At 38.1% G+C, this 22,387-nt stretch overlaps 2 protein-coding genes across 6 annotated transcripts in view; both read left to right on the top strand.

Moving 5' to 3' along the window:
* Window positions 1-212: 212 nt before the first annotated feature.
* On the top strand, window positions 213-8,483 carry LOC143875795 (transcription factor ABORTED MICROSPORES-like). Of its 3 annotated transcripts, none has more exons than XM_077377395.1 (4): window positions 213-583; window positions 6,246-6,392; window positions 7,195-7,368; window positions 8,209-8,483. In XM_077377395.1, exons 1-4 carry the CDS (start codon window positions 227-229, stop codon window positions 8,302-8,304), a joined length of 774 nt encoding a protein of 257 aa, XP_077233510.1. In that variant the 5' UTR covers window positions 213-226; the 3' UTR covers window positions 8,305-8,483. The 3 variants fall into 3 exon arrangements, with proteins under 3 accessions (XP_077233510.1, XP_077233511.1, XP_077233509.1); XM_077377396.1 differs by having other exon boundaries at window positions 6,201-6,392; window positions 7,248-7,368; XM_077377394.1 differs by having other exon boundaries at window positions 6,201-6,392.
* Window positions 8,484-9,811: 1,328 nt separating this feature from the next.
* Window positions 9,812-22,387, top strand: part of LOC143876198 (Major facilitator superfamily protein) — a 35,438-nt gene continuing 22,862 nt past the window's right edge. Inside the window, exons 1-4 of one of the 3 annotated variants that reach the window (XM_077377894.1) lie at window positions 9,881-10,018; window positions 13,227-13,358; window positions 17,892-17,959; window positions 20,479-20,580. In XM_077377894.1, coding sequence (XP_077234009.1) covers window positions 13,335-13,358; window positions 17,892-17,959; window positions 20,479-20,580 — 194 coding nt within the window. In that variant the 5' untranslated portion in view covers window positions 9,881-10,018; window positions 13,227-13,334. Of the gene's footprint in view, window positions 10,019-13,226; window positions 13,359-17,891; window positions 17,960-20,478; window positions 20,581-22,387 lie in introns of all 3 variants that reach the window. The other 2 variants (XM_077377893.1, XM_077377892.1) reach the window with 2 other exon arrangements.

The raw sequence follows: 22,387 nt of genomic DNA, 5'->3' as shown, positions 1-22,387 counted from the left end.
TGTTTGGGTTCGGTTCGGCCAATTTTGCCACCCCTAGAAAGGCTAGTAATAGTGTCAAACACTTGGAAGAGTGTCATTATCAAAATAAGGGAGGTTTGTTTCCATTTTCGGAATAAAAACGTGCGGATGACGCCACGTGACAATATCTTTTTTCTCCCGATAAAAGAGAGATTTTGGCTTCCCACAAGGTCTTGATTCTTTGACAACCAAAATACATACGAGCGAGATGGAGCTACACCACCTGAGCTTCTTGCCATCAGAGATCGACGAGTCTGAGGTTGATTTCCGTCCGTTTTCCGACCACCCTCCGGCAGCATTCTCTCCGACACCGAGCAATTACGAATCGTTCTTTGAAGCGATGGAGATGGAGCTCGGAAAAAGCAGTGGGACCCTTCCTTCTTTCACTTGTTCTAACGTCGATGAGGAGAAGAAAGGCAATGAAGAGGAGAACGATGAAGGTAGAGGCGGGAAGGGTAATTTGGAGAATGCAGGTTGTAAGCATCTTCAGAGGGAGAGGAATCGACGGATGCGATTGAACCAGCAGCTCTTGGCTTTGAGATCTCTCGTCCCCTGCATTTCCAAGGTATTTTCAGTTTTTTTTCCTTCTCTTCCCAAATTACCCCTCACATTTATTTTATCTCTCACTGAATCAAATCACCCAAACTGAAAGTTCTTTCATTGGCTACACAAAGTTTTACTAGTCTAGCTTAAAATGAAGAGAGGGGTGTCAATATTAAAATATAAGGATACGAGTGACAACCTGTTTTACCAGTCTTTTATAATTACCAGAGGAACCTATCAAAAAATAATAATAATAAAATAAGAGGAATGATTCCCAGAGGTATAGAGGATAAAATCGAATCGAATCGAATCGCATCGATGAATCAGTGGCCTACTTGGGGGGATTATATTATAGAGAACCGTACCTAATGTAAGATAATGTTTGGCGAAATTACGGATTGCGGGCACCTTTTAAAACAAAAACAAAAAAGGCTAATCTTCAAAATCGGGTGGGTAAAAGACCATGATACCCTTCGGACATCAACAGAAACATCATTCAGCTTCCTTTTTCATTACTGTCTATTAAATTGGCGTGTTACACGAGGCTTCCTTTGGTTCGTCTGAATGTGTATTTGAACTGATAGAACCTTTTGTTCGTTTCTATCTTGGCCGTCAGAAATAACTAGAGATGGATGGATTCCTGACACTTGCTGGAAAACTTTATGGAACGCTGACAACCCAAAGTCAATCATTATCTTTTCTCACTTCTCTTTTCGCTTAGAACGGCAACGCTATTGAATACGTCTATTTTGGCTTTGAACTTTTTCACTTCTCTTTTGATCCTCACTTCTCTTTTGGCTTATAACGGTAATGTTATTGAATACGTCTCTTTTGGTTTAGAACGGCGACGTTATTGAATATTTTATTATTTCTCACGTCTCTTTTGGCTGAGAATGCCGCCGGAATATTAAGGGGTACGCCGGCGGAATTCAAGGGTACACCGACGGAAATAATAGGGTGCGCCGGCGGAAATATGGTGTAAGCTGGCGGAAACAATGGGTACGCCGACAGCATAAATAATAAGGACCAAAGGAGAAGGGAAAAGATTCTAAGCCAAAAGAGACGTATTCAATAACGTTACCACGAGAAGTGAGAAAAGATAACGGCAGTGTTTCAAAAAGTATTCAATACCTTCAGCGTTCTAATTTTTTTTTCAAAACGTGTCAAGCATCCATCCGTCTCTAGTTATTTCCGACAACCAAGATAGAAACGAATATAAGGTTCTGTCGGTTCAAAGACACATTCAAACGAACCAAAAGAAGCCTCGTGAAGCGCGGCAATTTAATAGGCAGTAATGAGAAAGGAGGACTATGTCAGAAGGGTATCAAGGTCTTTTTCCCACCCGATTTTGAAGATTAGCCTTTTTTTAGTTCTTGTTTTAAAAGGTGCCCTCAATCAGTAATTTCGCCAAACATTATTCCGCATTCTGTACTTTTCTCGATTTGTGCGGTTTTGTTAGTGATCATTGCGGGCCCCACGTTGGCTCTTTCTTAATTCTGGGTGCAATCGCTTTCCAGCGACGAAAAATGTCTTTTTCTATGGACAGTTTTACTAGTAGAAAATGAACGACCCTTCACGTGATCACATCAGAAGGTGGGAAACTTTTGGACGGTGCTGATCTTCCGATCCATGTTTAAGTGGCTCATCTACGCATTTGGTTGTCCAACCCGGGCCTACCGAGTTATGATCCGTTGGTATGTATTGCTTATGATACTGGCCGTCCGATCAGTGGCCTAGAATAGATGGTCAAAGTTAATTTGGGCCATGATTACTTTTAAGAATTCCAATCCAATGGCTAGGATTTTCTGAAACAGGACTATCTTCCATTTGTGGGATGATGAGTACGCGGTCGTAAGGGATAAGGCCCTTCATCATATAAAGTTGGGCTTTGCTAGGGTCCATTGTAAAAGGTATTTCGTAGCTGGTCTGTCGTATGTCAGACCACCCTCGTGTCGTGAATGTATACAACAGGCCTTTTGAGATGGACGCTAGCAATTCCCTATAAAGGTTTGCTTTGCTAAACTGCTTTAAGTGAAACGAAATGAGAAAAAGAGGCTTCTACAATCTTCACCACTTAACCCTTTTAAGCGTTTAGGCACCCACTCAGTGCCCACCATACTCATGTTATGTACAAGTGTAAAAAGATTGCCATGTCAAAATTTTCCGTGAAAAAAATGGGGCGAATATAACACTTCCCTTTTAAAAAACATTGGTTTAGAAAGCACCCCAAGCCATTTTTTGGATGAACGCATTGTTATATGTCTATGACTCATTGGGTTCAGTTTGAATTGAACTTGCTTAGTTTGAATTGAACTTCGTATATTGTTATAAAATATTGAGGCGTCTCATATTCAAGTCCTTCAATAAAATGGCTAGGATAAACCTATAAGTGCAAGTTTTGGGATATGGCATCCCCTTGGTGGGCCCATTGGTTGAACAGATGAATCGTGTTGACATCACTGTTGGGGAAACACGGATAGACGGCGGCAGGGGCGAAGCCAGAAATTTACACTTGGGGGCGCCGGACTAATTTACACTAGCCTTCATTGGTGGTCGTTTGGGGGTGGGGGGGGGGGGGGGGGGGGGTTGGCATGGCCACTAAACTAGCTATGCATCATGCATGCATGTGCAGTCATGCACCATATAAAAAGGATTTTGCAATTCATTGGGTGGGTGATGGATGAAAACTTGGCCCCATTGAACATTTTCCATCTTCACAATTCGTTACATAGAAACAAAAGAAAATGAAACAAATTTGTGAAAAAGATTAGAAAACAAAAAAGAGTATTTTGATGACTAGAGAACTATTATTTACTGCGAAAAAAGAAAATATCTTCAGTAAAATAAAAAATACTTTGTTACGTGGCCGAATAGGTCCCGCATGGGCTAGAATAAATTGTTTATACGTGGATTTTCATGCTTTTGAATAGGAGTCTTTGACTTATCAAAATAAAGATGTGTTAGTGTTAGGTAGGTGTCCTTTATGTTTATGAGTCTTTTGAAATTATCTATATTAGTTGTAATATGAATAGTTGAGTAATCATAGGAGTGAATCGTGAGTTACCTATTTGTATTTAAGGAGATTGCAATGAATAAAAAGCATGAAGAAATTTATCCCCAAATTTGTGTTTTTGCACAGAAGAAGGAACGACCCTTCCCTCCAAGTGGGTCAAGAGGCTGATCTTCCCACTGAGAAGATCAAATCAGTTACGAACCGATTTAGGTTCGTAACAATTGGTATCAGAGCAGCACGACACCGCATCATTCAAAGGAACAATGGATCGTTGGGAGGAGAATATACGAGAGATCAAAAGACTTCTCGTTTCATTAAGTGCCGGCTACGATCGTATGGCGTCGGCATTCGTTGTAAAGCCAGAGGAGCCTCAATGTCTGAAGAAGAGCGAAAATTTTAATTCGTGTAGCAAGAGCAATGTTGGAAAGGTTTCCACGGAGGAAAAAAGAAGAAACAAAAGAAGGAAAGAAAAGAAGAGAGCAAGAAATCAGAAAGAAGAAAAGGAGAAAAAGCCTCAAAAGAAAAGAGTGGATGATTATCAGCGTCGTTAATTCCGACAAGGTTGTAGGCAGAAACTTTATCGTTTTACTGCATTTGCTCAATGTCATCGAAAGGATCCTCACGCACGGCCATCCGTTCGTCGACATTCCGATCATTTCTAAAAGACACAACAAAGGAGCTTGGATGAACGACGGGATAAGATCGATTTGAAAGGGAAGCTGCCTCAACCTCTTGTAACAACATACGAAATGGCGACTAATCGCAAGATGAAGAGAATGAGAAAGGGAAAGAGAACAAAAAAGAAAAAAGAGAATGAAGACTTCAGGAAAATGCGGATTTTTCACATATTGGTCCTCTATCTCCAACCTCCTCAAGGTTGATTTCAAGGGAGGAGGAATGTTATGTGACTGAATGGGTCCCACGTGGGCTAGAATAAATTGTTTATACATGGATTTTCATGCTTTTGAATAGGAGTCTTTGACTTATCAAAATAAAGATGTGTTAGTGTTAGGTAGGTGTCCTTTATGTTTAGGAGTCTTTTGAAATTATCTATATTAGTTGTGATATGAGTAGTTGAGTAATCATAGGAGTGAATCGTGAGTTACCTATTTGTATTTAAGGAAATTGCAATGAATAAAAAGCATGACGAAATTTATCCCCAAAGTTGTGTTTTTGCACAGAAGGAGGAACGACCCTTCCCTCCAAGTGAGTCAAGAGGCTGATCTTCCCTCTGAGAAGATCAAATCCGTTACGAACTGATTTAGGTTTGTAACAATTGGTATCAGAGCAGCACGACACGGCAGCATTCAAAAGAACAATGGATCGTTAGAAGGAGAATATACGAGACATCAAAGGCTTCTCGTTTCATTAAGTGCTAGCTACGATCGTATGACGTCGGCATTCGTTGTAAAGCCAGAGGAGCCTCAATGTCTGAAGAAGAGCGAAAATTTTAATTCGTGTAGCAGGAGCAATGTCGGAAAGGCTTCCACGGAGAAAAAAAGAAGAAATAGAATAAGGAAAGAAAAGAAGAGAGCGAGAAATCAGAAAGAAGAAAAAGAGAAAAAGCCTCAAAAGAAAAGAGTGGATGATTATCAGCGTCGTCGATTCTGACAAGGTTGTAGGCGGAAATTTTATCATTTTGCTACATTTGCTCAATGTCATCGAAAGGATCCTCACGCACGGCCATCTGTTCGTCAACGTTCCGATCATTTCAAAAAGACACAACAAAGGAGCTTGGATGAACGACGGGATAAGATCGATTTGAAAGGGAAGCTGCGAGGAGGAATGTTATGTGACTGAATGGGTCCCACATGGGCTAGAATAAATTGTTTATACGTGGATTTTCATGCTTTTGAATAGGAGTATTTGACTTATCAAAATAAAGATGTGTTAGTGTTAGGTAGGTGTCCTTTATGTTTAGGAGTCTATTGAAATTATCTATATTAGTTGTGATATGAGTAGTTATCATAGGAGTGAATCGTGAGTTACCTATTTGTATTTAAGGAGATTGCAATGAATAAAAAGCATGAAGAAATTTATCCCCAAATTTGTGTTTTTGCACAGAAGGAGGAACGACCCTTCCCTCTAAGTGGGTCAAGAGGTTGATCTTCCCTATGAGAAGATCAAATCCGTTACGAACTGATTTAGGTTTGTAATATACTTGCAATAAAAAACGGCAATATTATGTAATTTTAAATATGAATACTTGTAGCTCTTGTTTTCCTTGTCATATGATAATATGTGCAATCTATTTAGATCATTGTTTAAGAACTCCCCGAGTCAATCCTTGACTCACCTGCATCTAATCTCTTTTACCTTGACCGAGTTCTCGTATGAGTCCGAGTTTCAACACATTTGTTTATATTAAAATAATCTTTGCATATAGCTTTATCAGAATTTAGAAATAGATTCAATCTACAACTCTGTGTTTCAAAACTTTTACTCGAACAAGAACCCTCTCAAGTTAAAATGTAGCCCACTTGGTTGAGTCAATGATTAATGCGGCATGTTTTTTATTAACTCAAGAGTTTTTAATCAGTGTTATAAGTGGATCCAAACCGATCCTTTATAGTATATCAGGCTTAGACTATATAAATCTAAACTGTAGAGATGGATTGTATTGCAGATGGACAAGCAATCGATTCTAATGGATGCACTGACATATCTGCAGAGCATCCACCAAGAAATAGATCAGATAACTAGAGAAATATCAACACAAGAAGCTTCCGATGGCTTGACGACAAGCTTCGAATCCAATTTGTCATCTCCACGTGAAATCCCTCGGGATTCTTCCTCAATCCATCATCAAATACTGCAAGTATGCTACTCTTCCTTTACACATGGCTTTTACAAATCCTAGAAATGGACTTTTGCTTTCTTTCTTGTCGGATATTTAAATACAAACACCTTGAATTAAGAAAATTTTATGGGGATATGAGTAGATAAGTTTTGATGTGTGGGGGGGTCTTGTTCTTAGCGGGTTTTGCAAACGCTAAGCATCATTTAATTGCCCTTGGAATTTTGAATTTACACAGACTTTTACACACATTTTGAGAGTTTTTCCTCGAAGTGTGTGTAAATTCAAGATCCCAACCGCAATTAAATGATGCATAACAAGTGCTCTAAGGGCACTGGTTAGCAAAACCCTTACCAAAATTAAGGAAGTGTGGATATCATTTCGATACATAAATTATTTCATGGAATATTCTAAGGGGGGAGGAGGGGAGACTTTTGAAGGCACGGGTAAAAAGAACATGGAGAGATGATGATAATCCCTAAAAAGCGGTGAAAAGAAATATACTAGTTTAAATTGTTCTTTCCCTGTTTTTCGAAGGCTTTTCATGCCGCTCTCAAGTGTGCCCATCTCTCACAAAGTCACAACTGGCCCTGGTACTATTCCATGGTTGCCAAACATGCCCTTAATAGTTATATGGTGTTAAGAGTATTCATTGTGCACCATAAAAATATTGATTCAGATGTAAGCCTATAATTATAATCTAATGGGTGCTCAAACTAGCAAAACTTCGATTAAACACTGTAATTTCTCACATTCAAGGCAAAAATATGGTTAGTTGTTTCAAACTCATAGAATTTAAAATTTTCTATTTTATTTTTTATAGATTGATGCTGAGAAATTGGATGATCAGATTTTCATATTAAAGTTGATCTTCAGAAGGGCTCATGGGGCGCCCGGTCGGGTGCAACGCTTGCTCGAGTCATTGGGTTTCCACATTTCCCATACATGGACTCACGGAATCGATCAACATCAGATGATCACCACATCTTTCATCCATGCAAGTACATTCGCCGCTAACTGAATGATAATTTTCTCTTCCAGCCCCTTTTCACTAATCATATATGCTCATTAAGACAAATTCAAGTTTGTTAAAATATGTTTAGGGAAATGATATATTCACCCCCTTTTCTACACCTGACCATCGCCTACCAGTGTGAAAAGAGAAATCATAAATACACCAGATGGGGGTAGCCAGAGAAAGAAAAGGAGGCGAATATATCACTTCCCTAAGGGCCCGTTTGGATGCAGAGAAGATTTTAATTTGGATTTCTCACATTTGCAGTCCTTTTTGTATTGTAATTTGGATCCGAACAAATTCTTTAATTTCCAAATTAGCGACTGACAGTGAAAACAGTCAGATTTCCAAATATGCTATGGAAATAAGAAATTGGAAATCCATGACAGTTTCCTTCACCCTCTTTGCTCCCAACCTCTCCCCTCCACTAGGAAGTACCCCCTTCCCTCTCTCTCCCTCTCAACATGAGCTGCCGGATCTATTCATTTTGTAATCAAAACTCAATTCCAGATCCAAATACAATATATGAGGTATCCAAACAGACCCTAAGTTTATTATGCCAAGGAAAACCGAAATTTTGAGTACTCATCTTCTCCTTGTTTTGATAGATACACCCTCCCAAGAAAAAAACAACATAGTAGATACCAAAATCACGATAATTAGATGTACTTTCTTGATTTTTTTTACTATCTCAAGAACTTTGCATTTTCTTCTATGAAGAAAAAGAAAGGATGCCGACCCCAACCAGTTCAGGACAAAAGCTAAGTTGAGTTGAGTTGAAGAAAAAGAAAGGATGATGCTAATACATCTATGGTATTGCAGGTGAAGAAGAACATGGATGTGACTCCTGAGACACTCAGGACACAAGTTAACAGGGCAGCCTCTAAGTTTGGCTTAGAAGTTGAGATGCCCTACTAAATCCCCCCCATACACTCCACATCTTTTAAGAAAAATCTTCTCATCGGTGCATTGTATGCTTGCTCAGTAAAACCATGCTTATGGTTATTGCTAACGGGAGAACTTTTCTTTTCCTTAAAGAAGCTCATTTGTGGTTAATCTCTCAACGCACGATTTACTATTAGATGATTTGGACTGTTCGTGTTTATGGCCTTCAAGCAAATGAGTGAACAAAAAATTGAGCAGAGAAAATGTTGATTGATCAGTAGAATAGACGGAAAATTACTTAGGGCCGCGGCAGTGGGATGCCATGCTAGGACGGCATCTGGCTGTGCACGGGTTGTGCTTCGTGCAGGTGCGCAAAATCACCTGCAGGGTCTTGTTTTGATAATGGCACTCCTCACTTTCTTAATCGTAATTTTGAATCCAATAAGATTCATGATCGGTTTTAATCTTAAACGGGCATGGCCTTAGGCCCAGTTTGTTTGAGATTATGAAAGCCGATTGTGAGTCTCTAACCAATTATTGGACTTTAAATTACATTTAGGCCCTGTTTGTTTGAGCCCAATAATAGGTTTGGGGCTCACAATCGGCTGTCACAATCTCAAACGAACATGGCCTTAATTTTGAGTCCAATAATCAATTTGGGGTTCACAATCTCAAACGAGCAGGGCCTAATTTTGAGTCCAATAATCAATCGTGATGGGCGAATGTATTATTTCCCATATTTTAGTGGTAGGATTAAGAAATAGTAAAAGTGAAATATACGAGTTCACATACGTACGTAGATTGCTCGCGGCTAAATATGAATTGAGACGAAAGCTTTATACAGCCCTTTGTAAATATCCCGGTCTTCCTAGAGGGGGCCGGCCTAGGGAAGAATATATCACTTCTCCCAAAATATCTCTCCCACTAGAAGTTAAAAATGACAAGAAGAAATTAGGAACAAAACTTGTAGTCCACACAAATTCATGTGGTAAACCACCACAAGTTTAGCCATTTCAAAAACCCACCACTAGTTTTGCTCATTGATTCGGTTTCTACTTCTATGAGGATAAGATAATCCTCAATCCTAAGCCAATGAGAAAAATGCTAGAAAGATCCCCAGCTGTTAATCTTTCCTGACTACTACTATAAAATTCAGGTTTTAGCTTTTAAACTTCTAGACTTTACAATTCTAGATTATAAAATCCATGCATCCAAACAGTCTAGGGTTATAGCCAATAAAGTCCAAGGGTGTTCTTTAACCTTTCTCTTGACCACTCATGCACTCTTTCCATCTTGGAGAATGAAAAGATGGGCCATTCTTTGCCACTGATTGTTAGGATCCTGAGTGGGGGCCCACCTAGGTATGGGACTAGGTGGGACACAGCTCGGTATGGAACAGGTTTATAGGGGAGAACAAACGTAAGGATTAGGATCTACGGTGGACCCTAGATCAATGGGCCAGACTGTCAGTTTAACCGTAATCAAAATGCTATCAAAACAAAACAAATATATAGCAGAGAGTCCAGGAGGAGAAAAGGTTTTTCTACGCTTCGTACCTCCAACAACCATTCCTTCCTTCCTAATATATGAAGGAAGGAGAAGGAGAAAAGGCACCGATAGAGGAAAACCCTTTGGAACCTCATTCGGTCTCTTCCCTTCTCGACACCAAAATGGCGATAGACCCGGAGCTTCAACAAGATCTCCTTCCAAATCACGATTCTAACCCTTCCTGGTTCACGCCAAAGAGGTACCATCTCACTTCTACTTCTATATCTCTCCCTGTGAATCTTATCATCTCAGCGTTTTAAAACCCTAATTTCAGCTTCTTCTTCTTTTAGGTTTGGTTTGTTTTTTCTCTTTCGGTTGAAAAGTAACTGATTTGGAAATGAGAGGGATTGGTTTAGACTGATGTGGAGTTTTGAATGAAATGCTTCTATTATTTTTGTATATGTTTTTTGGAGTTTTGAGTAGTTCTTAGGCTGCAAGGGCAGTGGGAATTACGTTGAATATTTTTTTATTTTTTCAATGGCAAAGATATTTGATCAAAGGAGAACAGAGACCGAGAAGGTTCCTGACAATACATATCTAGGCATTGAAAGGAAACATGATAAAAAATACATCAATCAAATGGATATGGAGGGAGGGAATCGAAAAGCTCGACACTCTCTTTGAAACCTCCTCTGTAGCTAACCTGCCCGCCGCACCCTTTGTTGATTGCCTGACTTTTAAAAAAAATATGGATGCCACACCAATTCTATCCTGAATTTCATCAAATAAGGAGGCAAACCTCTAAGGTACCTCTTTTGACCCTCTCACCCATCTAATGACATTAAGAGAATCCCCTTCCACTACCTCCTTATTGAGGTCCACATTCTGAAGAAGCTTTATCCCATAGTATATTGCTCTCACTTCCGTCTCATTTGCATCTGCTATCCCAATCGGTCCTCTAAATGCCCAAATCACCCCCCCTTCATTTCTCAAAAGGCCTCCTATGCCAGAGGGCCCAGGATTCCCGCATACCTGATCCATCAAAATTCAACTTTAGGATCCCTTGAGAGGGAAGCGACCATGCTTGAATTACTTTAGTCCCAATGCTGACTCCTACACATATTTCTTTCCGCCCATGCCATAAATTATATGCTGATACATATATAAAAAATGGCAAAGTTTTCACCCAAGAAATAGTTAAGGCAATCACTTTATTAAATATGAACCGAGCACCCTTAGAGAATCCCTTGAGAGTCCTACCATTTCTTTCTTTCCAAAGCACCCACATCGTTCCATTTAAAAAAGAAGAAGAAAAAAGCACCCACATCGTATCTAGGAAAGAAACTTGCCACCATGTTTTTCCTTTTCCCTTCCATGGTGCCACCGCCCAGCTTTATATGGCTTCCAGAATTTTTGTTGGTTAGACCCATGAGATTCCAAATCTACCCAATAGTTTTCTCCATACTTCCCTAGCCACCTTACAATGAATAAGAAGGTGATCCGTTGTTTCACCTGCCTCAATACATAGGGCACAATGATCAATGATCAACATATTTCTTTCTTTGAGGAAGTCCATGGCCTGGATCCTTTCAAGCATTGTAGTCCATCCAAATATGCAAACCCTGGGTAGTGCTTGAATGTCCTGCACTTTGGCTACTTTGGAGGAGGCGGGGCAAGGTAGAAGATGATGGTAGAAGGATTTTACTGAAAAGTCCCAACCTGAGTTCCAAACCCAAATTCTTTTATCTTCCCCATCTAGCTTGATGCAGCACCTTTCCAAAGTCTGCAACAATCTTCCAACCGATTCTAGTTGCCTATCAAAGAATTTTTTGCGAAAAGGCGGAGACCACACTACCCCCTTATCCGTACAAGAGAAACACTCTTTTACTATAACCTCATTTGCCGAGGTTAGGGCAAAACAACTACGGAAAAGCTTCCTTTAATGGAATATCAATAGTCAGTACACTATTGATCCCACCAAAGTCTTACCTTGTCCCCTGTATATTCTCTAAATCTTACCCCTTCCATGAATTTTGCTTTAAAGCACATCACATCCCTCCATAGAGTCCTACTTGGCCTTTTGAACTCATCTCTATGTCCCAATGACCTTGACAAGACTCATATTTCATTTCAATCACTTTCGCCCATAACTGAGAGCCATCTTCCCCGAATCGCCATATCCACTTACCTAAAAGTGCCTGATTAGTTTCCTTTACTCTTCTAATTCCTAGTCCGCCAGCCTTGAATGGTTTGCAGACTTCCTCCCAACTGTCTAATGGAATTCCTTTCTTATCTTTCGACCCTTCCCAAAGGAACCACCTTTGAATCTTGTCTATTCTTAGGATAATACTCGTGGGGCATTTAAAAAACGACAACTGACAGATAGGAATGTTGGCCATGACTGCCTTTATCAGGATAAGTCTTCCCCCTTTTGAAACTAAGTTTCTTTTCCATGACCAAGAGGCAACCCAAGTAGGATAAAGGCAAAGTATCCACCATGCATCCCATCACTCCTGCCAATTCTCTCAGTCTTTCTTGATGAAGATTAATACCACATTGCAAATATGTTCATATGGGCCCCTTACTAATGTTAGTATGACGCCAATATGACATAATGGTGATTTCGCTGGTATGAGTGACAAAACCTCTTAAGCTTTTCCCTTTCTTTTTTTTCATTCTTCTTCTCTGCCCTGGATGCTGACTCTGGCGTCAAATGAGGCCCACACGCAGCATCACAACTCTTAGATGGTTGGAGAGGGAGTTGTCGGTCTTTGATTCTAGTAAGGGGAGGAGAAGAAAATTGATAATATAGGTTTCTTGAAGATGCCATAGGGAGGAGAGGGCTACCCTGCAGCATAAATTCTTTTCAAATCTCTCTGAAAGTTACAAAATGGACCTCTAAAAAGTCTAGTCACTCTTGGGCACTAAATTATCTTCTTTTTTTTTTGGTACCTAAGCTGGGATTGAACTTGCAACCTCAAGGTTGAGATATGCAACCTCAACCAATTACGCTACAAGCCCAACCCACACTATAAATGATCCTGCTCTCAAATTCTCAACAAATGGAGTGGTTGAAATTGAAAATGGTCAAGTGGGCTCGTAGTACTTGGCATGCGTGCCCATTTGTGTTGAGAGATAAGATGAACTAAATACTTTTAATGAAACAAATAGTAATATAGTAAAACTTTTGGCTAATTATTGTCTTGGGACAGATAGTGTATGCAACTTTCTTTAGCTTTCAGTGCTAGTTGCTTATTGGAATTGACAGTTTCTTTTGAATTCAATTCTAAGCCTTTATTCTTTAAGTTTCTGTCTGGATTCTATATTTATCGTTTTCGTGACTGCCATTACAAAAAAAATAAAAAATAGCGTTTTCATGAATTAACGTGTTACATATGATTTGCTACACAATTTATTTCTCTTACGGATTACATTTTTCTATAAACTTCTTAATGTTCTGTTTGCAGGTTGCTCATACTCTTTTGCATAATTAACATGCTAAATTATGTTGATCGAGGAGCCATAGCAAGTAATGGTGTGAATGGGAGTCTAGAAACATGCACTGACAGTGGTATATGCACTTCGGGTACCGGAATTCAGTAAGATACATTGTGATTTTATTTTCAATGTTATTAAATAGGCTACTGATATTTGCACTACCATCTTTTGATAATGAGACACATTCACCTTGTCTTTCCAGTAATAGTTTCTGACAGCTGGTTAAATATTAAAAGACAAGGTGAGCTTGTCTCATTATCAAAACATGGTTGTGCCAATATCAGTAGCCTAATTAAATATTGTTTGGTTATAATATTACTTTTCAAGCTTTTATTACCATGGATGTAATCGTATTTTTTGTATTATTGTACTCTAATTTGAGCATGTATTTACTTCAATCATGATGCATGATGGAACTATATTCGATTTTCCATGATATTTTATTATCCTGATAGAACTTGTTGAATGCATTCTCATATTCTATTTAACCAATATTTTATTAATGTTTTTTCATTAATTATTATAGAATTAAAATTTAATATATCATAAAACAATAAAACTAATGTATACTTGACCTGCTCTAACTTAGACTTGACTTGTAATTGTGGGTTACAAGTTATAACATGATAAGAACAAGCAAACCTTATCTCCTCTCTACCTTAGCTATTACGTACAGCAACTCACAACAAATTTCTTTCCTTGTTAAATACGGAATCTTCTCAAAACAACTACTCTCTTTCCTTCACTATTAAGGAATCTTCCCAAAATAGCTTTCTTTCCTTAGGTACCTTCTCCCTCAAGAATGAGCTTGCTGGATAAGACGAGGTTGTCGGCTAGTGATGCGCGGCAAGCCGCGATTGAATCCAGCGCGTGGGCTGGTTTTCTGGCGACAAAACCCAGGAGTTGCTGGCTCAGGTGGTGGAGATGAGGAAAAAAATTAATGTGGTTTTGATGGTGTGTTTGTGAGGCAGCAAGGTGTTGCCCTATTTTATCAGGGGAGATGGGTTGTGAGTGGTGCCCGGCTAATGTTTAGCGAAAGCTTTGAGCAGCTAAGCTTAATGGTGAGATCAAATCAACGCTGTGTAGGGCCTTAAAGGAGTATGTTTGGGCTGATTCACAGCATAGAAATAGGCAAAGTGTTGCTGATCTTGACGTAAAAGAATGAAGTTCTGGGCGGCAAAAAAATGATTTTGGGGCTGCTTAAGCTATGGTCTGTAGGTAAGAACAAAGGATCGAAAAACAACTTGATCTTGCAAAATCTTGAAGGTCTTGGCCAAAACAGAAATTTCCGGCATTCCTGCATAAACCAGAAATTGGGTTTCCCACAGAGGAGCAGAACTTTCTAGGTTGAAAAATCAGAAATGGGTTGATGCTACAGTTGGTGAAATAACTCTTGCAGAGGTGACTTGGGTTTCAAGAGCCGAATAACGACGGCTTGAATGTAGTTGTTGATGGCGACACACTTCTTGACGGCGTCTTCAATCAAGAAGGATGCTGGGATCTTTCGCTCTGATACCAAGTTTGATGTAGGACTGGAAGAGAATCAAGGATTAGTTGGTGAGGAATTTTTGGGCTGCTACCTGCCACTTCAAGGGGCTGATCTCAATCACAGATGTCGCTTCGGCTCTCGGATCTTTTGGTCTGAAGTGTCTTGGATCCTTTGCTGTGATACCAAATTTGATGTAGGACCGGGAAGAGAAATAGAAGAAAGGGTAGAGAAAAGAAGAATTGAAGAGAAAGCGAAGAATAGAAGAAGAAGAAGAAGAAGAAGAAGAAGAAGAAGTAGAAGAACAATAGAAGAGAATAGGAAGGAGGAAGAAGAGACATGTAGAGGGGAGAAATTCTCAATCAATTCAATTCATCCAAAACTGAAAGTCCCTACTACATTCCCTACTACATAAGGCCTATTTATAAGCAATGGAAATAATAATCCATGGAAATAAATAAAAGCCCTAAAAACTAAAAAAATATGAAAATAAATCCTAGGAACTAAATAACATGGAAATAAAGCCTAGTGGGCAAATATGCCTCTTATTGGGCCTACAATCCGCATCACATATATAAGAGTAACAAAAACTAAAAAAGCATGAAAATAAAATCCTAGGAACTAAATAACATGGAAATAAAATCCTAGAAACTAAATAACATGTAAATAAAGCCTAATGGGCAAATATTCCTCTTATTGGGCCTACAATCCGCATCACATATATAAGAGTAACAACACCACCCTACAGTTGCCATAGAATTCAATTGTAAGTACAAGATCAATTTCAAAATTTAAAAGACTAATTAAGTATAGTATGCCTGCTGTCATTACTGAGAAAATTACTCCATCATTATACCCTTTTCAACCTCCAAAATTGCCGTAACTCGACAGATATAACTGTGTATCACTCCTAAATATGTAAAAGCCAATGCATATCCATGACACATTTGAAGTTCTTTGGTAGACCTAAAAAATCTCCGATGTTTTCATTGGAAACTACAATTGACTTGTACGTCAAGCATGCTGCTTTGGCAATTGGATTGCTCATCTAACTTAACCTCGAGTATGGTGTTCCATGTGCACAGATTTTTTCTTTTACTAAAAAACTTTCCAACATATATTGTTTTGAAAGAAGTGTGGAGCTTGAACTGTTACTCACAGCCTTAAAAGTTACACTTACTGCTGTTGTGATTTTTGATGAAAAAGGTTAATGACACAAGGCTAATACCACCATGAATCATAACAGTGAGTTGTCTCATTTCAAAATTATGGTAAATTACAACCTTAATTGATGTTATAAGAGCATGCAATCATAATCCTTCTGTGGTTCAATGCAATAATTCATGAAGGTAAAAGCCTGTCTTTGCCTTGAGCAAAATTAGACCATGTGATACAGCCAAAAGAAAGCACATTGCATCGAATGTCAGTTGTCACACACAAAAGCAGCAGAGGGTTTCAAAGAAATTCTATGCCAGACATTTCAATCATTAATAGAAATTAAATTATCCATATCATATACATATTTTATATTATAAGTCCCAACAAGTAGTAACTAATGAAATGAAATAAAATCAGTCATCAACTGTCAATCTGTCTCAATAATAAGTTTTATGAAAAACAACTAGTATGGCCTACTAGATGTCCCAAGGGGTGAGGACATGTTGTAATCTCAGTTAAGTAGCTGTTTCTTAGATTTTTGTAATAAAACACAAGAACAGCTATATCAGTAACTGTGTTCTTAGATTTGTGTAGCTTGTTCTTCAAAGAAGTAAATGTGTTCTTATTTGATATGGTACCATCTTGTAATCTTAGGTAAGTATCTGGTTTTTCAAAGAAATTAATGTGTAAAAACAGCAGAACAAATAGTTCTGAATCTTGAACTTTTGTAAGCAGCTGACAAAAAAAAAAAAAGTTTTGCATGCAGCTGGTTCTTATATTTGTGTAATTTCTTCAAACAAATAGGCCATGTTTGGATACCTCATGTTTTTCTATTTGTATTTGGATTTGGATTTGGATTTGGATTTGAGTTTTGGATACAAAATACATCTATCATCCTCATGCTGATGTTGTGGGTATCCAAACGTCGCCTTTATGTTTTTCAATTATAAAAGTAAGGTAGGAGTCATGGGGGGCACGGGTAGTGTTGATCTGGGTAAAAGAAGTGTGTAAGAAGGACGGTTGGAACGATTCGAAGGGGTAGGGAAATATGGGTAGGCTAATGAAAATGAAATTATAGGTGATTCGTACCCAGGAGTGAAGTGCCGGATGTCTAGCCTTGATTGTCTGTTATGGGATGTATCTAACAGGAAAGAGAGCAAGAGTGAAGTGCCAGGAGGGAAAAGGAAGTGGTTCACAGCCAAGATAAATAGAGGAGAAGAAGGTAGAACGAGGGATCCAATAAGGAACAAAATGAGATATCTGTGTGGGTGTGGGGTTTTTTGTTTTTTTTTGTTTTGGGTGGGTGGGTGGGAGGTGGGGCGGGGGGATGGTTTACAAACTCAGCCTGTAGGGGTGAAGGACAGAAGAGGGAAGATGGAGAGAGAAAGGGAGGAAAGGGGGAGGGTAGAGAAGTGGTGGTTGTACCGAGGCCGTGTGGGTAAGAGAAGGGGAAAGGAGGAGGGAGTCTTCGTTGTGGGCCCAAAGGTCTAACTAATATGATAAAAGAAGAGGACTTAAAAGGGGGCAAAGGATAACAAATGGTGGACTATGGGGCTGTCCAATAGGATTTTACGGTTTCTTTAAGTGAGTGTAAAAGGGATAAGTGGTGGGCCATGGTAGTGGCCAATAGGATGAAAGAGATTGTGGGTTTGGGTTGGGCTTAAGTGATGGTAGCCCTTGGAAAGGATGAAGAAGAAAAGCAGAAGTTTACAACTTACAATACACACACACACACACACACACACACACACACACACACACACACACACACTAGTAAAAAAACCCGTGCGATGCACGGGGCGAAACAAAAACATAAATAAAATTAAAAATTTTAAGTTACAAAATTTTAAAGAGGAGATTGAAAAGGATGTATTTAAAATTTCTTGTTACTATCATTTGCAAATAAAGATTTATTTTTGTGATATCCAATGAGGCATTAAAACTCGAAATTGATAGGGTTTAATCATCCGAATTTTTTCTATTGAAACAGGCATTCAAAAGTTCTAATTTGTTGCATATCAAGAAACAATTGGCATGTTCCAAGGCGTGCATCTTATGGTAAGAATTTTTATACAGATACATATTTTTCTATTTTATTCAAGTAAAGAATTACCTAGAGATATAACTAATAGCCACAATTAAAAAAATTACATCCAAGAGCTGATAAAAAGAGAACACTGGATGAAAGCTCCATCAATAGAATAGTTGAAATTTCTAAAGCATCTATATTTTTCATAACCAAATAAAATAAAAAGAAAATTGGCTTGAAATCAATCATTAAATATGAATTTAATGGAAGAAAAGTCTTCAGAATGTCAATACGATTTGGTGCCTAGCCCTGTAAGCCCACACCTGTAAAGAATAGATTGTCAACACCTGCTGTCCTCTTTGAATTCCCACTTTTTCTTGGAGAAGTGAATAAAACAACACAAACACATAAAGCGAAAAAACGACCAGCGAAATGTATAGAAGAAAAATAGGAAAGTACCATAGGTGAATTGTAAACACCTGTCATTGCAGATTGAGTTACACGTCCTATCCTTGCAAAAGAAGATTCCTTACGAACTGTAATGACATACCTACACATCTAAAACCAAAACGAAATAAATCAGTAGCAAAACCACAGAATTGTTTATACATCTAAAGCCAAGAAAAAACCAAAAAATGCAGATTTTTTACTCCACATTGGGGATACTCAGTGGTTAAATGCCCATGATCCAAAACAGGAGGAAAACACAGCACTGAAGAAATAATAATGTCGGGAACTTTAACAAATTAAGTGGAAGCTATCAAAACATTTGATGGTGAAGCAATTTCATGAAAAAAAAATCTCAAACACCGTTGGATATCATTGAAATCTCATTGGTTCTCATACTGTCATACACAATTAGATCCAATTGCAATGTTACCTCGACAATTCAAAGGGTTAGGATGATCCTAAGGAGCTGATTTTTTGGGCACACCCTATCTATGTGAGGGCCTATCAAATGAATGCTTTGGATCACCCAAACAATGTTGGCCCCGACTGTATTTTAAGCCGACGGAGTAGATAAGTTATCTACTCGAATAACTAACCACTGTATTTTAAGACTTAGATCATCACACCAATAACTAACCAAAGGCATCACACCAATGGCTAGATCATAAGCATCACACACATGGCTAAGAACAATGTAAATCACATCCACACAAGAGAAAAGTTTCAATTTTTTATTTACCGTTTCATCATTTAAAAAAATACAAGGCTCTCTCTTGTAAGGGATGGATGGTTCTGGATGTTACATAGCTACCTGGGGCTCTCTCTTTAGAAGAGGGACTGACACATGGCAGTGCGTGGTTATGGTAAGGCAAAACTACTTGTGGCCATGATTAAATTTCAGTTGAAACATTTCGATTATGGATGCTACCAAAACGACTTCCACTTGGATTTGGAAAACTACTTGATTTCACTGAAATTTTGGGATTTCGTTAATGTTTCGGTCGAAATATGCGAAACTTTTATCTTTTCGTATAAAAAAGCAAAGTCTCTGTCTACAGAAACCTTGATAAAAATCAATTCCACTATTAGAAAAGAGAAGAACAAGATTCCTTTAATATATTTCCTAGAAAACGACAAAAAATAAAAAGAACAATCAGTGGTGATTATCTTACCTGGATTTCACCTATGATTTCGTACCGAAATGTTTTCGTGATTTTATAAGATTTCGGCGGAAATTTTGTACCAAAACTGAAATATTTTCATTTCGCCGATGGCAGAAACTGAAACCGAAATTTAAAACATTGCTCGTGGCTCTCTATTAAAAATAGAGACAGATGCATGGCAATGGGAGGTTATGGTAGAGCACAACTACCCAGGGCTCTATCTTTAAAAGTGACTCTGCCACATGATACCCCATAATTTTCTCAATATAACATTGCTAACTTACAACAGAAATAAAACAACAAAATAAAAAAAGAAGTCCAAACTAACAGTATACAAGAAGTCCAAACGAGCATAATGTACATGTGAGACACGTAAAAAAATGGTATACTCCCACGGTGTTCTAGTAGTAACCGAGCACAAAATACTGAAAATACAATGATCTTCGAAACTCTGGACATTTTCTGCAATGGAGTTCGGATCCATGTTGATCAAAGTTAGGAAACCCGTCATCGAACCAAATGGAGGTGATGTGCGGCTGCTGTCGCCTCCTTCTATACTGGTATGCTCGAAATCTTGGTTGGATGTCCTCATCAATGGCCCCATCTCTACTAGTGCAAGCAAGATTTGCATGGAACACTGGGAAAAGTACTCTGCTTGAAACAATAGGCAGATTTAATATAATGTTCTTTAATTGGATACTGTTTTTCCTGTTTAAGTACATTTTAGCTTTCATTTCTACTTGAGTAGAGCAAAAACTCCATTGTCATCCTTTGTTGCTACCAGAAATCTAGAAAATTCACAAATTGAATGCAGCGTCTGTTATTTTATTCTCACCAGTCCATTCTGTTATTTTATTCTCAATAATCCATTCCTCTATATGAGTCTTTTTTTTCATATTTGTTCAGTTTTTGATCGATTTCACTGTTGTGTATAGGGGGGATTTTAACTTGAACAATTTTGAAGATGGTATTCTATCATCTGCATTCATGGTTGGACTTCTGGTTTCTTCTCCGATATTTGCATCCTTGGCAAAGAGGTAAGTTCATTCTCAAAATGCATCAATATTTAACAGATGTTTGTCCAATTTAAAACTTTCTTTTCATGTCTCGAGTTTCTGCCAGTAGAATGACTGTAATAACTCAATATACCTGAATAGCATATGGTAGACGAGTGAAAGGGCCACCTGAATCCTGATGCTTGAGTGTAATTGTGATTTGTCATCTCATTCATAGGAAGCATCCAAATGTATTGCCATCGCTTTAAATGCATTTATTAACTCCATTGAACAGGCATGATATGGTGAAACAATTTCTTGGCTTAACCTTCACCAAAAAAAATTTCTTGATGACAATTGGTTTTCCAGTTTTGGCTTTGTCAAGTGAAATACTATAAACAAATTATCCAACAGGGTAAGAGCAGGAAAATAGGGAAAACAAATGATAAGAAAGGTTAACAGTCCCAAAATATGCTGCCTTGAATTCTCTATGTCTGAAGTGTATGCCTTGTTTATGGTGGCGTACAACTCACTGCTCAAACAGCTGAAGCATTTGCCATGAGAGAACTTTACCTCGAGGGAAGACTTCACGTTATATTTTGTATTACTGTTCTTGAGGCATGTCTTGGTTTCGCATGTGCATGCCTTAAAAGGCACTGGTCTATTTATAAAGTTGTTATTCTCTGCACCGTTCCAAATTTTTGCTTAGAACTAGCCTGTCTCACTTCTTGAAAGGCACTTATCTATGCATGAAGTTGTAATTAGGACCGTTATGTTTCCTTTCACTGCCTTGTCAATGTGGGAAATAAAGAAGCATTCTTAGTGTTGCATTTGTTGACGTTTACATTCGATGTTGAGAAATCTTACTGACAATAATTGGTTTCTATAGTATTAACCGTAATGTATAATGGAGATTGGAGTCTTATTCAATTTATCGCCAAGCTAGTTTAGCTTTTCAGAAGTTGAGAGACTTTGACTAATTGCTGGTAGATTAAGGTAATTTGACAATTTATCTAATAGTAATGGTGAAGGGCATCTTTGGATACCCACAAAAGTTATTTGTATAATCTTATATGAATGCAGTCTTATTTCCATATAATTTTATATATAAATAATAGTTTTTAAATAGCTTTATTCTTACCATTCAAAAAAAACTTTTGGTTCTTAGCTGGCTTCCAAAGTGCCCTTGATGTCCCATTTGCAAATAAGTAAATTAAGGTAATTTGACAATCTAGCCCTCCCCAGAATCCGCAATGGCAGGAGCCTCATGCACTGGGCCACCATTTTTTAAGGTAATTTGACAATCTATCTTAAAGTAATGGTGAAGGGCATCTTTGGATACCCACAAAAGTTATTTGTATAATCTTATATGCATGCAGTCTTATTTGCATATAATTTTATATATAAATAATGGTTTTTTACTAGTTTTATTCTTACCATTCAAAAAAAAAAAAGATTTGTTCTTTGCTGGCTTCCAAAGTGCCCTTGATGTCCCATTTGCAAATTAGATTAACTTAAAATTATTTTATTTGCACATAAGGAACGATCTTGGTGGTATTCGAAGAGGCCTGAAGCCTATACTGGAATAAATTACAAATCCTTACCTTTTAAAGAATCACTTTTAACATTTTCATTTCCAAATTTCAGAAAGTTTGATCTGCTTCTTTTAAATATTGGCTAGTTCATATATTTTTGTTCAACAAGAAATTCATGGTTGCGGTTATTGTGATTATCAGTATACAGATGCAGGAATGGTAATTTTGAACACTCTTAGTGGCCAAAGCACCAACTATTCAAAAGTTTAGACTGTAAATTTTCATCAGTTCAGACTATGTAAAACCTGTTGTAA

The sequence above is a fragment of the Tasmannia lanceolata genome, unplaced genomic scaffold, assembly GCF_043159265.1.
Source record: "Tasmannia lanceolata isolate RefF3 unplaced genomic scaffold, GAP_Taslan_0.1 ptg000004l, whole genome shotgun sequence".
Taxonomy (NCBI): Eukaryota; Viridiplantae; Streptophyta; class Magnoliopsida; order Canellales; family Winteraceae; genus Tasmannia; species Tasmannia lanceolata.
Note: the sequence above shows the minus strand (reverse complement) of the source record. Positions and strands in the feature narration are given on the sequence as shown.

Coding starts and splice junctions, on each gene's coding strand:
- LOC143875795 (XM_077377394.1), top strand. CDS start 227: ATGGAGCTACACCACCTGAGCTTCTTGCCATCAGAGATCGACGAGTCT. Junction 584..6,200: donor TCGTCCCCTGCATTTCCAAG/GTATTTTCAGTT, acceptor ATTGTATTGCAG/ATGGACAAGCAATCGATTCT. Junction 7,369..8,208: donor TCACCACATCTTTCATCCAT/GCAAGTACATTC, acceptor ATGGTATTGCAG/GTGAAGAAGAACATGGATGT.